This window comes from Cyprinodon variegatus, unplaced genomic scaffold, assembly GCF_000732505.1.
Source record: "Cyprinodon variegatus isolate N-32 unplaced genomic scaffold, C_variegatus-1.0 Scaffold61, whole genome shotgun sequence".
Taxonomy (NCBI): domain Eukaryota; kingdom Metazoa; phylum Chordata; class Actinopteri; order Cyprinodontiformes; family Cyprinodontidae; genus Cyprinodon; species Cyprinodon variegatus.
This window is the reverse complement of record NW_015150514.1, coordinates 100,454-114,728: the sequence shown is the minus strand read 5'-3', so window position 1 is coordinate 114,728 and position 14,275 is coordinate 100,454. Positions and strand designations below refer to the sequence as shown.

At 36.8% G+C, this 14,275-nt stretch overlaps 1 protein-coding gene across 2 annotated transcripts in view; it reads left to right on the top strand.

Moving 5' to 3' along the window:
* Nucleotides 1-14,275, top strand: part of nfatc3 (nuclear factor of activated T-cells, cytoplasmic, calcineurin-dependent 3) — a 75,229-nt gene that overhangs the window by 45,285 nt on the left and 15,669 nt on the right. For both annotated transcript variants that reach the window (XM_015371629.1, XM_015371630.1), the window contains exons 4-8: nt 3,734-3,933; nt 4,461-4,633; nt 7,621-7,761; nt 11,582-11,637; nt 12,103-12,229. In XM_015371629.1, the coding sequence (XP_015227115.1) occupies nt 3,734-3,933; nt 4,461-4,633; nt 7,621-7,761; nt 11,582-11,637; nt 12,103-12,229 (697 nt within the window). The remainder of the gene's footprint in view (nt 1-3,733; nt 3,934-4,460; nt 4,634-7,620; nt 7,762-11,581; nt 11,638-12,102; nt 12,230-14,275) is intronic.

Sequence of the window (14,275 nt, the reverse complement as noted above, 5' to 3'; positions counted from 1 at the left end):
GTCTGAAGTCACTAAAAATATCCTGAATTAATCACTGCTACAGGCAGTGATATGTTTTTCCTCTTGTATGGGCTTTATGGTCTATAGTTTGTCAATCAGTTAGAATGTTATGGTGTCAAGGCCTCTAGTAGAAAGCATAGTTTTACAGTCTCATGATCCAAATACTTCATTTAAAAATAGAACAGTATCACATGATGTTGTTGGTTTTATTAAAACAGAAAATCTACAGCTATCCCCTGCCTACAGCTTTAGTGCAATAAGACTGATGGTAGCTACTCTTTTGGTTTCCATGCAATGCACTTTGTTTTGGAATTGTTGGTCAACAGTACACAGAAACGGCATCCATAAAGCAGAAGACAACTGTAAGCATCTCTAGTAAAATGCAATTTAAAATGCTAGGATTTCATGGTGAGAAACGTTACAGAATTCTTTTAAATTAGAACAATTTTTAGAGAATTGATCAGTTTTTATTCACCTTATGCCTTAGTTACTTTAAAAAAATTAATTTGAGAAAGAAAAAAAAAGGAACATTGACTTTATTAAACCTTTTTCTTTTCCTATTTTCTCAACACAATTTTTAGATGCTGTTGACATCATAATGGTGGTATTTGTATTTTTTATATTACATTATATTACACATTACTTTAAAGAACTATAACTACTTGGAAATATGTAAATTTACAAAATACAAAAACAGACCAAGTCTTTCCAACACTTGATCTAAAAAAAAACAACCTTTGCATTCAGTAACGAGCGTGTAATAACAAATTATATTTAACTGTATAAAATGTGAATTTATGCAGAACCAAAAACCCTGCTTTGAAAAATGTATTGCAAAATATGTTTTATGTAGAATTGACCTGAACTAGCAAGCAAGACAGAAATAAAAAACAAAAACATCATTTTTGGGCATTACCTACAATCACACAACTCCAACTTCCGTATATCCTTACATCTGTCTCCTTATATAGTATCTCCTTGAACAGATCCAACAGTCAAAACAGTTAAATAATGTATTCCGATCTGGAACACATATGTTTGGATACTCTCTTGATTTAAAGGCTTGCATATACACACCAACACATAATATAGCATAGACTTGCATACCTGCAATCAGAATTTAGGACTGCGTGTGTTATAAAAAAAACAGCCCAAATGTTGATGCAGTTAATTCTTGACATTCTTTGTTTTCTTGAATCCAGATGTTATGTTTATTTGAATTCATGTTTTAATTGCAATCCCCTATGATTTATTACCCAGTCTGACACAGAAGCACACCCTAAATTAAGGTGATATTTTATCCTGCTTAGTCATTCACTCACACATGATCACTATGCTGTTGTATAGCTCCATCTGAGGATGTTGTAAAGGAGCGTCAACATACCTGAAGCTGCCAAGATTTTGCCACAACAAGTCTAGTTCAGTGTCAAAGAGATTATTTTTCAGTACGGTAGTTTAAATGTTAGATTTAAATGTCTTTATAAGTTAGGTTACGTTTTTCCAAATGAAAATAGAGACTTACCTTTAATTTTGCTTTCTTTTATATTTCTCAGTTCACTTATGAATGGAAGCTGCTTATCCAACGTCAAAGCTCAAATGATAGAGTGCGGGATGCTTTCTCCTCTGAGATATTTCGTAGCATAAATGTCTATGAAGCCTTTGTATTTTTGTGATTTTTCTTTCTTTCTAAAAAGTAAAAAAAAAAATGTAATATATGTATGTATTCTATTTTTTGATGAAACAACTTTAAAAATCTACAATGTTTTTATTTAGCTGAAATACAGGAATAATTTCAAATATCACTCCTTGGTCTTGTATGTACATTTATCTTTAATTATGCTTGTAAACACAGCGTATACTTAAGGTTGTTTTCATGGTGGAGCATAGGCCTCCCCATACTCCCTGTTTTAACCACAACGGAGGCAGTTGAGAAAATATGGTGGGAGTTGCAAAAAATGAACACAGGCTTGTAAATCTTAAAATATGTTTGTGGTTTGGACCAGCAAATGACTTATTCCTAGCTCCCCTTCTTTCTGTCCTTTCATGCATCGATCATTTTCTGCCTAGCACTGACACCGGGGTGTGTGACGCAAACCGGCAGGGGTAAAGAGCCAGCTGTGGTGGGATTGAAGCTTGGCAGTTAAAAGTGGTGAAATAGCAATGAAAGGCCTTCTTCTTCTGCTCTGTTAGCCTCTGCAAGCTACCATCCGTCTGCCTGGGGGTGTGGTTGTTTCAGAGCAGTCCGCTGTAGGCGTGAATGTGGGGGGATGCCATCCTGCCGTCACGGAGTCTGCCAAGTACAACATTACAACAGTGGTGGGATTGTGCGGCCTGCGTGTTTGTTCTATCCCGGTGTAGAGGGAAGGTCCTGCTCTTCTCTATTTTCCTCTCGTTATTACCCAACATGCAACAGTTTCCTCCATCAAAGTTTGTCCTCTCTGGAAAGTGGCTTAGGTGGCAGAACTCAGAGACAACTTCAAAGGGTGACTGCTGCTTGTTGGGCTTTTTCCCACCGTTTTGGCAAAAATGAACCACTGGAAATGCTGCTGACCTTTTTCAATGGCATCTTCTGTGCCATACAAAACAGTAGAAAAATAAATCTTAATGTCAGGACTCAGATTTAATTAGGGGCTGGGCTTTTAAGAGGTCGTGTTTTGTTTTTTTTGTTTTTTTTATTCAAACAAGTTTTATTTCTTTTCATCTGTTTTCTGTTAAAAAAGCTCTGAAGGAAAAGTTATTTCTGGATATTGCAGACATTTTTACTCACCTAAAAGGAGTCCTACATCCAGCTGTCAGTTTTGTTCTGCTTTTTTGTAATTGGGTTGCAGGGGTATCCGGTCCATGAGTGAAACCCAGACATTTCCATCTCCGGTTAGACCTATAATCCTCTCATTGAGCTCTGGGCCTTCTCATGGTCTCTCCTCTAGGTAGAAATAGAAATCCCTCCAAACTGAAAATTCTTTAGCTTCAACTATCATCCTACTATGATGCTAACATTTTTTAAAGGCCCAGATAAAACATTACAGTATAATTACAAATGGGTCTAAAAAAAAAAAAAGTTGGTTTCTATGACGAACAAAATAGATTTGAAGCATTTTGCCATAAGGCACAGCTAATAAACCAGGACACTCAACAGGACAGAAGATCAGACACATTCATTTTTATACATAATATTCTAAAGTCAAGTTTAGTAGAGAATAGGTCGAGGTGTGAGCAATTGGAAAGGTTAGATATCTTCTAATGCTGTGTTTCATGTACCTTTGATGTCATTATTTGGATCTAGAAACAACATATTATTAAACTTAAACTTTCTGTATGTGGGAGTTGGAAAGGAAGCCTAATATGCCATCTGTCATACTAAGTGAACAGACTAGTTACTATTAGTGGTACAAGGTAATAACAATGTTTTTGTTTTTTTTAATCAAGTAAGCACCAATTGAACATATTGAACGTATTTGAATGAAATGTGAAGTGCAAATGGATAACATTTCATTCATTTTTATCTTTACAAGAAAGAAATTATTTTGTTGTAATTACTGTTGTTTCTCTTGAAATTGTACATTTACCTGCTAATCAGGGTACTTATTGACAGCATACTTTTCATGATGCCTTAGCCGCTGTAAAGTGATTGCTCTGAAACTGAAGAGATTTTTTCTTTTCACACCTTTCATCATCTAAGACCCAAGGACTCACATCTGTCTATTTATTTTTCTCTTTGACTGTTGTCTTGCAGCTCACCGGCTACAGCGAGAAGCCTGTGAACCTGCAGATGTTCATAGGAACAGCGGACGACCGCTACCTGAGGCCACATGCCTTTTACCAGGTGCACCGGATCACGGGGAAAACTGTAGCAACGGCCAGCCAAGAGATTGTGGTCTCCAGCACCAAAGTTCTTGAAATCCCCTTACTTCCTGAAAACAACATGTCAGCCAGGTAGACGTCAAAAACGCTTTAAAGGATGCATTATTCATAAAGGCATTATGAGCTTTCCACCATGGAGGAAAGGCTAACCAAGGAAAGATAAACACGCTTTTGCTGGTAAACGGATGCGATGTCTTCCAAAGTAGATTTTATAGATTTTCTTAATTTATACCAACAAAAAGGTTGGTTACCCAAGGAAATTTACAGGGTTTCCTGTGGAGACACACACATTTTTATTGATATAACCATGACCTGTTGCAGCTGAATACTTATATTTTTATAGGATCTGGTTTCATTTATGGTGGAACTCATAGGAACTGGCCTTGGTTGAGATTTCCTTATTTATAACTGTTATAAACTGCCCTCACTGGCAGTTTTAGTTGCCAATCTCCCACTGGGTTTGTGGGTTATTTTATCACCCAAAGGCATTTACAAGTACTAACAGAATATGCCTGAGATATTTAACATCATGACTGTTCTGCACAGAGCCAACCGTTTGTTGTCCCCCCCCCCTGCACGCCACCCTTTTTTATTTGCAGCATTGACTGTGCTGGCATACTGAAGCTGCGGAACTCAGACATCGAGCTGCGGAAGGGAGAGACGGATATAGGACGGAAGAACACACGGGTCCGCGTGGTGTTCCGAGTGCACATCCCTCAGCCCAATGGGAAGGTCCTCTCCCTGCAGGCTTCCTCTATTCCTGTGGAGTGCTGTGAGTGTTCAATTTTTGTTATATCACGCAAAAACATTTTATTTAGAAAATGCTCTATAACACTTAGATTTTATGTACACAGAATCTATATTTACCTTAATCCTCTAAAGTGGAATCCATATTAACATAAATTGTGTTTACAAAAACAAAGTTTTCTCCAAATTCTCAATTGTTAGAATAAAGTTTTCCTGTTTATGGTCAAATTAAAACTCATCATATCATTTTTTTTATTATCTTGCATTAACCACGGTAATATTTCTAAGACAATCTGGGTACTCTCAGATGATGAAATCACTGAAGAGTTTTAAAAATAAGCCAATATATCAGTAAGAGAGTTATTGAACTCCACCAGTCTGGTTCTCCCTTGGGTGCAAATTTCAGGAGCCTCACGATACCACATTCATCTGTTAAAACAATTATATACAAGTATAAACAGTGGGGGGGATGTCCAGCTATCATACCGTTCAGGAATCCCAGAACATAAAAAAAAAAAAAAAAAAAACACGTTCTAAACATACTGGCTGAAACCACAAGTCCTGTAGAGACAAACGCACACATTAGTCTAGAGAATCATTAAAAGCCAGATTATAATTTATTCACTTAGTCTGGAACACAGACTTTTTTAGGGGGCTGCCTTGTGGTGTGATCAAACTAATAGCAATGTGTTTGAGTACACTAGTTTAATATAAAATTATAAGCCTAGAAGCACCATCCAAAATGAGAAGGGTGGGGTTGGAAACATCATATTGTTTGAGCATTTTGCTGCAAGATTAAGGTGGACTTCACTGAACAGATTGTATCAGTAGGAAGGAACATGATATGGAAACACTGAGGCAACATCTGAGCATTTCTGCTCAGATAAGAGCTGGGTCAAAAAAAGGGGTCTTCGAAATGGACAGTGACCCAAAGCAGAATGTCAAATTAGTTACAGAGGGACCAGAGAGCAGCAAAAGCCAGTGTGTTGGAGTGTCCTCCATTGAGCACGTGGGCCGAACTGCAAAGGTGCTTATAAGCATGGTAACTCAGGTAACTAGTTAATGATACTCCTTATAAAAATAATATTTGATCCATACCCTTATCCACACCTTATATTTAAATTAACAAAAGGGTAAATTAAAAGTACAATAAATAAAAAATCTTTTTACAAAAGCAAAACTGTTGTAGATAACTATATACGTAAACAAAAGGCTAAAAGACAATCTTAAAATAAAAGTAAAAAAAAACAAACATTATAGGCTACAAAAAGATAGCAGAGGCACAGTGGATGAGGTGAACAAGTAAAAGACAGAGGCAGTGTGAATCATTTACAGGGAGGGATCTATTTCAAATACAACTACTTCAGAGAAAAAAAAAAAACCATTAAGTTAAATATTAAATTAAATTATATTTAGATCCCACTTTGTAATCAAGGATATTGAGGCTTTGTCTTTGCAGGAAGCGTGACTGCATCATTTCCAATGAAAGACACTGGAGTTGCTCTCTTTACTGACTACAGGCAGACTTTCCTGCAAAATGAGCCTGTAAAGGCTTTAGCCTCTCGGTGCTTTAGAAGTGTGAGGGGCTTACAACAGCACTCACTGGTTGCTGAAGACATTAAACTCAGTGTTTGGTCTTTTAATTTGTTTTTCCTTAAATTCCAAACAACGTGTTCTAAAGTGGCTAGATTTGATGGTACTTGCCTGAAAAGAAAATGTCACTAGTGAGGTTGCTAAATAGATGGTAACAAATTTTTGATGTGAGGAAGCGAGAACTTGTGAGAGCAGAGCATTATCCCCTTTAATCAGTGTCCCTGATGGTTGTGCTTCCTAAGAAGGAGTAGATCACCAGTAAAATATTGGAGTTGAAATCTGTTAAAAGTTAAAATTGACCTTAATAATACTGTCAAGAGGGGCCCTGGGGCCACGTCAGACGGTACTTGCGAATGTTGTGCCAGTTCATAATTAAAGAGAAAAAGCTCAAAGTTCCATTAACACGGATGAAAATGAACTAGCTCATGTTCATAGTTCAGTTTTCAGAAATAAACTAAGTTCAAGTTAATTTGATAAATTAATTCACAACCCCACACAATGGAAAATCGCACCGTTTATATGTGTGATCAGAATTTAAAGAAAGAAAGAGAAAATATTAAGTCAATGTTAACTGTATTTATAGTGAAGCCTTTGTTTTGCCAAATTACACAGAACTTCGGAAACATACAGGTACATTCAAGTTCTGCTCAAAACATCTGTATCAAAGATGATTTCTTATGTTCCTCATTCAGTAGCAGGTATTTCCCAAGATGCTTTAATTCGATGCATCGCTTTAAATTTGAATGTGGCTGATGTACGGACTCATTTGTTAAGTCCTGGTGGCCACAGTTTGCACAAAAACATGTTTTTTTTTCTTTCCAGGTTTTTCTTTTTTAGTTCATAAAACTCTGCCAAGCACTCTGCAAAACTGGCCTTGGAAATACTAGTAGATTAGTCTGAATTGTGCAGACGAGTACTAGCAGTAAACATGCTGATCCGCTCAGTTTACTTTATGGCAAAAAATATGAACGTATTCAGTAAACGCCATTCATTGATCGCGTTCATGCACAACGCTGCTTATTGCTACGCGAGAACCATCTGGGTGGCCGGGTTTGAACGGTGCCAGCTTTAGTATTCATCCCTATCTAAGTTATGGTTACAGGCTTGTGTTAGGATATCCTAAAATATTCAACCCAAACATGCAGATTTAAATGAACACTTTATACTGAGGTTATGTCTTCAAACTTTGTTTAAGGCAGGGAAAAAAAATACTATTTTATCCTTTTCAGTGCTCTGTTATTTAGACCATAGAAATAATTACAGTAATCCTTTCTGACCTAAAACAAGGAACCTTAAGACTTATTTAATATCCGACATTGAGGGAGACATTTTTTCATGCATTATGTGTAAATATCCAGTTTCAGACATATGAAAATGGCAGTGTGTAATTTCATCAGCAACTTTCTGGATCTCTCCCAGCCCAGCGTTCAGCTCAGGAGCTGCCGCAGGTTGAAAAGTCCAGCCTCACCAGCTGTCTGGTCAGTGGGGGTGAGGAGATGGTGATCACTGGTTCCAACTTCTTCCCAGAGTCCAAGGTTATCTTCCTGGAGAAAGGCCCTGGTAAGAAATGTGCCCGTGCTATATATTTGTCTCAAACTGTGGGGTAGATCCTGATGAATGGCATTTCTGAGTTTTAGATAAATACTCTTTAATAGCTTTACAAAATGCCTTAAATAACATGGACAACAGATAATTATCTGTGTTTAGAATGAAAGTATTTACAGAAGGGATACCCCGGTTTCTGTTTTTGACACTTTATACATGGGGCTGTTTGTGATTTGCCTAATTGACTAATGAGGTTTACCTTTGAAACCACATTTTAATTTGAATAGTGCAATGGTTTGCACCGTGTGCCCTGGGCTCCTCCATGTGGAGTTTCCTTGCTATTCTCATACCTGCATGAGTTTTGTTTGTGAACGCTGAGGTTTCCTCAAGCATCCTAGATGTTCAAGGAAACAGAAAAAAGTTATGCCCTCTCAGTTATTAGCTACTACTTATTACAACATTTTTATATGTATATTAACAATAATACAAAGGAAGATTTATTTATTCGTCAGGTAGCTTAACTGTGATCTGTTTTTTTCCTTCTCCTGGAGGAAAGAATACTTAGAAATGTATGTTGACTCTTTATATGAAATGTAGCTTGCTTGAAGCAACTTTAAGACTTAAGTAGGTATTCCTAAAACCTGCTTTTACCTGTTACCAGCTTAAATCCTAGTTGTACTTAAAGTTTTTTCCATAAAGTTATTTTCTATGCCTCATTATCTCCATTTTTGTTTGCTACTCTTCAATGAAGGACATGGAAGAGCTTTGTGGAAATTTTTAATGTATGACATTTTCTTTACCAGTCCCTACCTGCCCAAGGTACTTTTGATGCAGAACTACAGATTCAAGTTTGCACATGGCAAAAAAAAGCTGAGTGGTGTTGCCCCTGTGAGCAAGTGTTGTACTTAAAAGTCTTGTATTTAAATGATCTGCCCTCGGGAATGTGTTCAGGCCCTTTTCAGGAGGAGCAAGTGAAGCATGGCAGGCTAGAGTAGCGGGTGGAAACCTTTAAGAGGCACTCCTTGGGTTGGCGGTGACTTGGGCCCCATGTTGCATGAAGTCAATAGACTGTGAAGAAGAAAGGAAAACGTGAAAGTGGATCCAAACATGATGTTGATTAGCTCTGTTCAAATAAATGCTTTCATTGCACTCTCTTTGGAAATAGACATTGATTACCTGCCATAGGAAGGGAAACATTAAAAAGAGACAGATGACAGATTTTTACAGTACAGAATCTCATACCTAAAAGATCAAAGCAGAATAACAAAAAAAAAAAAAAGTCTGTAGTGATGAAGCAGCATTAATTACTGTACCTCGGTTACACAAAACACATCCAACTAGCTGTTCCAGAGAGGTTCCTCTAACAGCAATTAGCCTGAGGGGCATTCTTATGTCAACAACTATACTTTATTATGAAAACCAGCATGTTAAAGATAATGATATTGCATTGCGTGATTAAAAAAACAAACAAAAAAACCTTATTTTATTTAGGTCAACTGATAATAGAAGGCAAAAAATAGTGAACAAACATAACAAAGCTGTGAGTATTAGGGAAGCTTTTTAACTTATACTGACCTAGGTAAACCCCTGTTCTGTGTAGGTCAGATCTATGCAGAAATATGGTGACAATATCATCAGTCAGACAGGAAGAGAGATCCTGTGACTGTAAAAAAAAACATCTCTACTTTGGGGAAAATATCAAGTAAAATCTCTTAATCAAAGGGTAAACCAGTCAGATTCCCTCTGTTAACATACAGTATAGAGCAAGCAGGGCAGACTTGGATGTAAAAAACAGTAGTATTAAATTGTGTTATTTGAACTTAAAACAGATCAAATAAAATAGTGATAATCTTTGAGCTTCAAAATAACAAATGTGGAGCTACAAGAATGTTTATGAGGAACGAGGTGGGTTACACTTACAAAAATCAATCCCCTTTAACTGGCCTCACCCAGTTATAAACTCCCAATGTCTGTGTTATGATTGATTTTTTTTCTTTAAATGTAGTTTCCATTATATTTTACTTATTAATATTCATTAAAACCCTTTTCCTGTTCTGTTTCATTTTCAGAGCATTATGCGCAGGTTGGTCATGAACCGAGGCAAAGCATTTGTATTTGAATTGACAGCCGGTGTGGCTCTGCAGCTTTTCTCCTTTTTACATTCAAGAGAAGCGCCTGTTTAATCGTTTCTTTAGACTTTGGAAAATCTGACCCAGTCAAATGAGGGGATAGTGTTTCAATTTGAGGGAAATGACACAAATGAAAAATTCAGCTCCTGCACAAATCTTGTCCTCCTTTGTGTAGCAGAAGCCTCTCTCATCTGTTATGAAAGCTTAAAATTGAGCTTTTTCTACCCATAATCAAACATCAACAACTTATTTTAGCATTAGAAAGAAGAGCAGAGAGATGAATATTTTAGTTTTAGGTTATTTTAAAGGAGCAATGCGAGGGTAAAACAGGATCAAGCACAAAATAAGGGCAGATGTGTGTCATGAGTTTATGGATTCACTGCTTTAAGAATAAAAACTACTCCAACAATCATCTTCTTCCAAGAAATAGATGCACATTTGGCTTTACTTAAAATGTGAACTTTAAAGATTACGATGCGAGTTACTGGACTTTGTGAAAAACTGAAATTGAAGTAAGTCCATAATTGGTATAGGTCTTTGGCTTTTACAGCCATGGCTGTTTATATAAAGAGTCTGTCTTTAAAGGCTGTAGCAGTGTGACTACCTCCAACAGCGACTAATGGAACAAGGGCGCTGCTGCTGTCTTTTTGTAAAAGCTGTACAATTATACGTTTTAAAAATGTTTTCTTTTAACTCTGTTTTTTTTTGTTTTTGTTTTTTTTAACACAATAGGCAGTAATTTTTTTACCCCCAGAGCAATGGTAAGAGCAGTGTGGCTGGGTAAATCCAGCCCTTTGTTTTACTGTGGTATGAGGCTCCTGTCGGTGCTTGTTGTCTGACAGAACATGTGGGGCCCTTGCTGCTGCCTGTTGAATGTCAACAAGCTGTGCAGCAATAATGCACTGCTGTCAACTGTCAAGGTCATTGCTCACTGAAAGAAAAGAAAAAAACTGTCATCAACGAGTTTAGCTCTAAATTCTCAGAAGAGGTGATATGTTTGGGGTTAGATCTACCTAATTTGCCTAATTTGACGCCCGCATCTAAGTTTCATTTTCAGTTAAGATAAGAGCATCAACTAATAATCAACCAATTATGAGAGAAGTGGGTTCTAACAGCTTTCTTAATGGTTTAAATACAACAAGCAGTTTGTTTGTTTAATCTACATTTGAAGTTGGCGTCTGTGCAGAAATGTTGCAGATGCCTGCTGGTGGCATTTGGGGGAATCCTTTGGGTTTTGTGGAACAGGCCATGCAGGTGTAGAATATACATGCATGGTGAAACATGCGTGCAGCATAAAAAAAATCGGAGGCATCTGAGTTTCCTTCAGCTTAGAAGCTTTTAGCTTTCTTTTTTTTATTTGTCTCAATGCTGCAATGACTGACTTCTTTCAACCACAAAGAAATTTTGTTTTATCCCGACAGCCCTTAAGATGTCTCTGCACACAATCATAGCCCTCAAAGGAAAATTTGCATGAATATCTAGCCATTGTTAGACACCTTAAAGGCACTATAAATACTTTATAGTGAAAAACATAATTCTAAACAGGCAAAGCTGTTAGACTTTCTTTTCCTAATTTGATTAGAGACAGGAATACTTTATCAGACAGGGACATCTATTTTAAAATATTCAACCATCTATGAAATAAACATTTTTATAGTATATTAATTTGGTTCTCCGTCTTCATCTTTTTTTTTTGTTTGTTTTAGATGGACGACCACAATGGGAAGTTGAAGCAAAAATTATCCGAGAAAAAACCCAAGGTGTAAGTATTATTTTTTCACTTCTGTAAATTTGCATTAAATGTTTATTTTTTTGTTTACTATTTTGCCTCCAATGAAAATAAAGACTGTGTAAAAAATGTCCCCTATATATTAATTATTTTATTTTATTCAAACATAACTTAATAATTTCAGGCATTTAAGCATTTTTCTTTGTAAATTTTTTTATCACATGGATTTTTGATTTATTTGCACTGTTAATGCTAAAGAAAATTGATGCCTTTTGAAAAGAAATTATGACTTTGAACATGTTGGGTGTTTTGTCCTAAAAAGGTCCATTATATACTGAGAATTGGCATACGAAGGTGTTTCCTTTTAAATGACCTGAATCAGAACCTTGATCTGGGCACCCCTTCTATCTGTAACAGTTTATTTATGTTGACAGGTAATAGCAGGTTTCATGTCCAGAAATGTAGGTCAGTAATGTGTTCTTTTTTTGTCTTTTTCAGTCATGCATTGTCGTGGAAATCCCTCCGTACCACAGTAAGACTGTAACTTCAGCTGTGCAGGTGCAATTTTATGTCTGCAATGGAAAACGGAAAAGGAGCCAATCACAGCGCTTCACCTACCTATCAGGTTTGTTTGGAGAGAGCAGGTATTATTAAAGGGAACTAAAATGATGAGCATGTATCCTTTACGTATGTATCCTGCCATAGAGAATTGTCCAGGTTAATTTCATAAAGCCTGACTCAGAGAAGAGATACCATTTTTGCTGCGTTGCACACTTCTCAACATACGCTCTGTGAGCTGCCACTGCTTTTTTTTCTCTAACTGCAGTGCAGGTGCAAATGAAATGTCACTGAAAAGTTTATTTATTTGAGTAACAACTAAAGAGAAACAATCAAAATATTCGTCAAAAAGAATATTTATACAGAAATATGGACCTGCTGAAAGCGGCTTTGGCCCTTTTCCCCTTTAGGCTCAATAAAGTATTTTTGTGCCAAACTGAATTTAAAGTCATATGAGTTTGCTGGCAAATCAAGCACGGTGATAATGTGTTTTAATGTGGGTCTGGTTCCAAAATGTAAAATCACAATCATCAGCTTCACAGATGTGGTGTGAGAAGAATGAAGCATGAATTACTTGGTAGACAGCTCTGCTGACTCTGACTGTTAACTTCACACCCAACCTCAAGAAAATATAGAATTTTATGGTTCTCCAAACCTAAATCCCAAACAACCTTAGTTTGCAAATTAAATGAAAATTCTTATTTCAACTAAAAAAAAAGTACTTTGGCTATTTTTTTCCAGGTAGCATCCCTATTGTTCAGCAGTGGCTAAAACAAAAGGATTGCAACAGTTATAGCTCATGTCATGAGTGGGCTCTCTTTGATTCACATCTCTTCCCTGGCTGTCGTGGTTTTTGTTGCTTGTGCAACTTTACCTGCTGCATTTTCTGCTTTCACTTAACTTTCCATCATTATGCTTGGTTCCTAAGAGCAGCCTGCATTTAAGCAAAGTCCTCGTGTGGCTTAAGCTCCTATCAGAAGGGATCTGTTGCTGTTAATTGGAAAAGTGTTAATTCAACAGTGCTCACCAGGATTGTGCAGACCTTAAAATTAGATTTCTGTTTTGTTTTGTTTTTTATTGTTGGGAAGACAATAAAAGTTCCTTATTAGCTTGTTAGCTCATTATAAAATATTATGAGCAACTAACATGAAGTATATAATGAAAACAATTATAATCTTCATGTTGTGCTTTTTAAATTAATTAGCTGAACTAATCTAATTCTTTGGTGATTTTCTAACTCCCTAAGAAGCACCTGTATTGCTGTGGTTTAGATGGGAACCCTCCACTAACAATGAGATTAACACCTGCCAACTGTTTATTTTGTAAAAGTGACATCCTTTTTTTTTCACATGCACTGCTGCATTTTTCTTTTCGTTATCCAGTAAAACTCCACTAAACACTAATTATGCTGCGATCGTTTGGTAAATTCGACTCCGCTTCGGCTTCTTTCACGTGTGATTGAGCGTCTGTGATCATTTCATTGGAGTCAAATCAGCTCAATGTTTTTTTTTTTCTTTAATATTGTTATTGTTTTCTTTTTTTCTGTTAAAACCAGTCAAACTGAAAACAGTGTTGGCGGATTATATTGACATGTGAGCATTTTGTGCAACACATCCAAACCGTGACTTTTACCGCAACAGTGTGTACGTTGTGTGTTGTTATGCGTTTCTGTGTATGCGTACAAGCGGCCTTGCCCATCCACCCACCCAGCTTTTCTTTTTGCAAGCACGCCCACTCGTCACAAGCAGTTCCTGTTTTCCCCGCTGACAGATCAGTACGACCAATCAGAGCAGTGTAGATTAACGCTGCTCTGTCAGTCAAGCTGGGTCGCTGACACCGCTGATGTCACCACGGACACCGCCTGCTTTATTGTGGCAGGAGAAAAAGAGAAAAAAGAAAGTCAGCCAATAAGTGGTGTTTCATGTTTCATCATGAGTTCTACTATAGAGCCTGTTCCTAATGATAAATATTTTTGGTGAAAGCTGACCAAAAAATGATGTTTTTGTGTCTTTTGGCGACTCCAGCTATTGATAGACGTATTTAAATTCAGAGTAAAATTACTCTCCTACTTAAACACCCCAGGAGCTCGGTTTCCAATCTGAATATATCACAT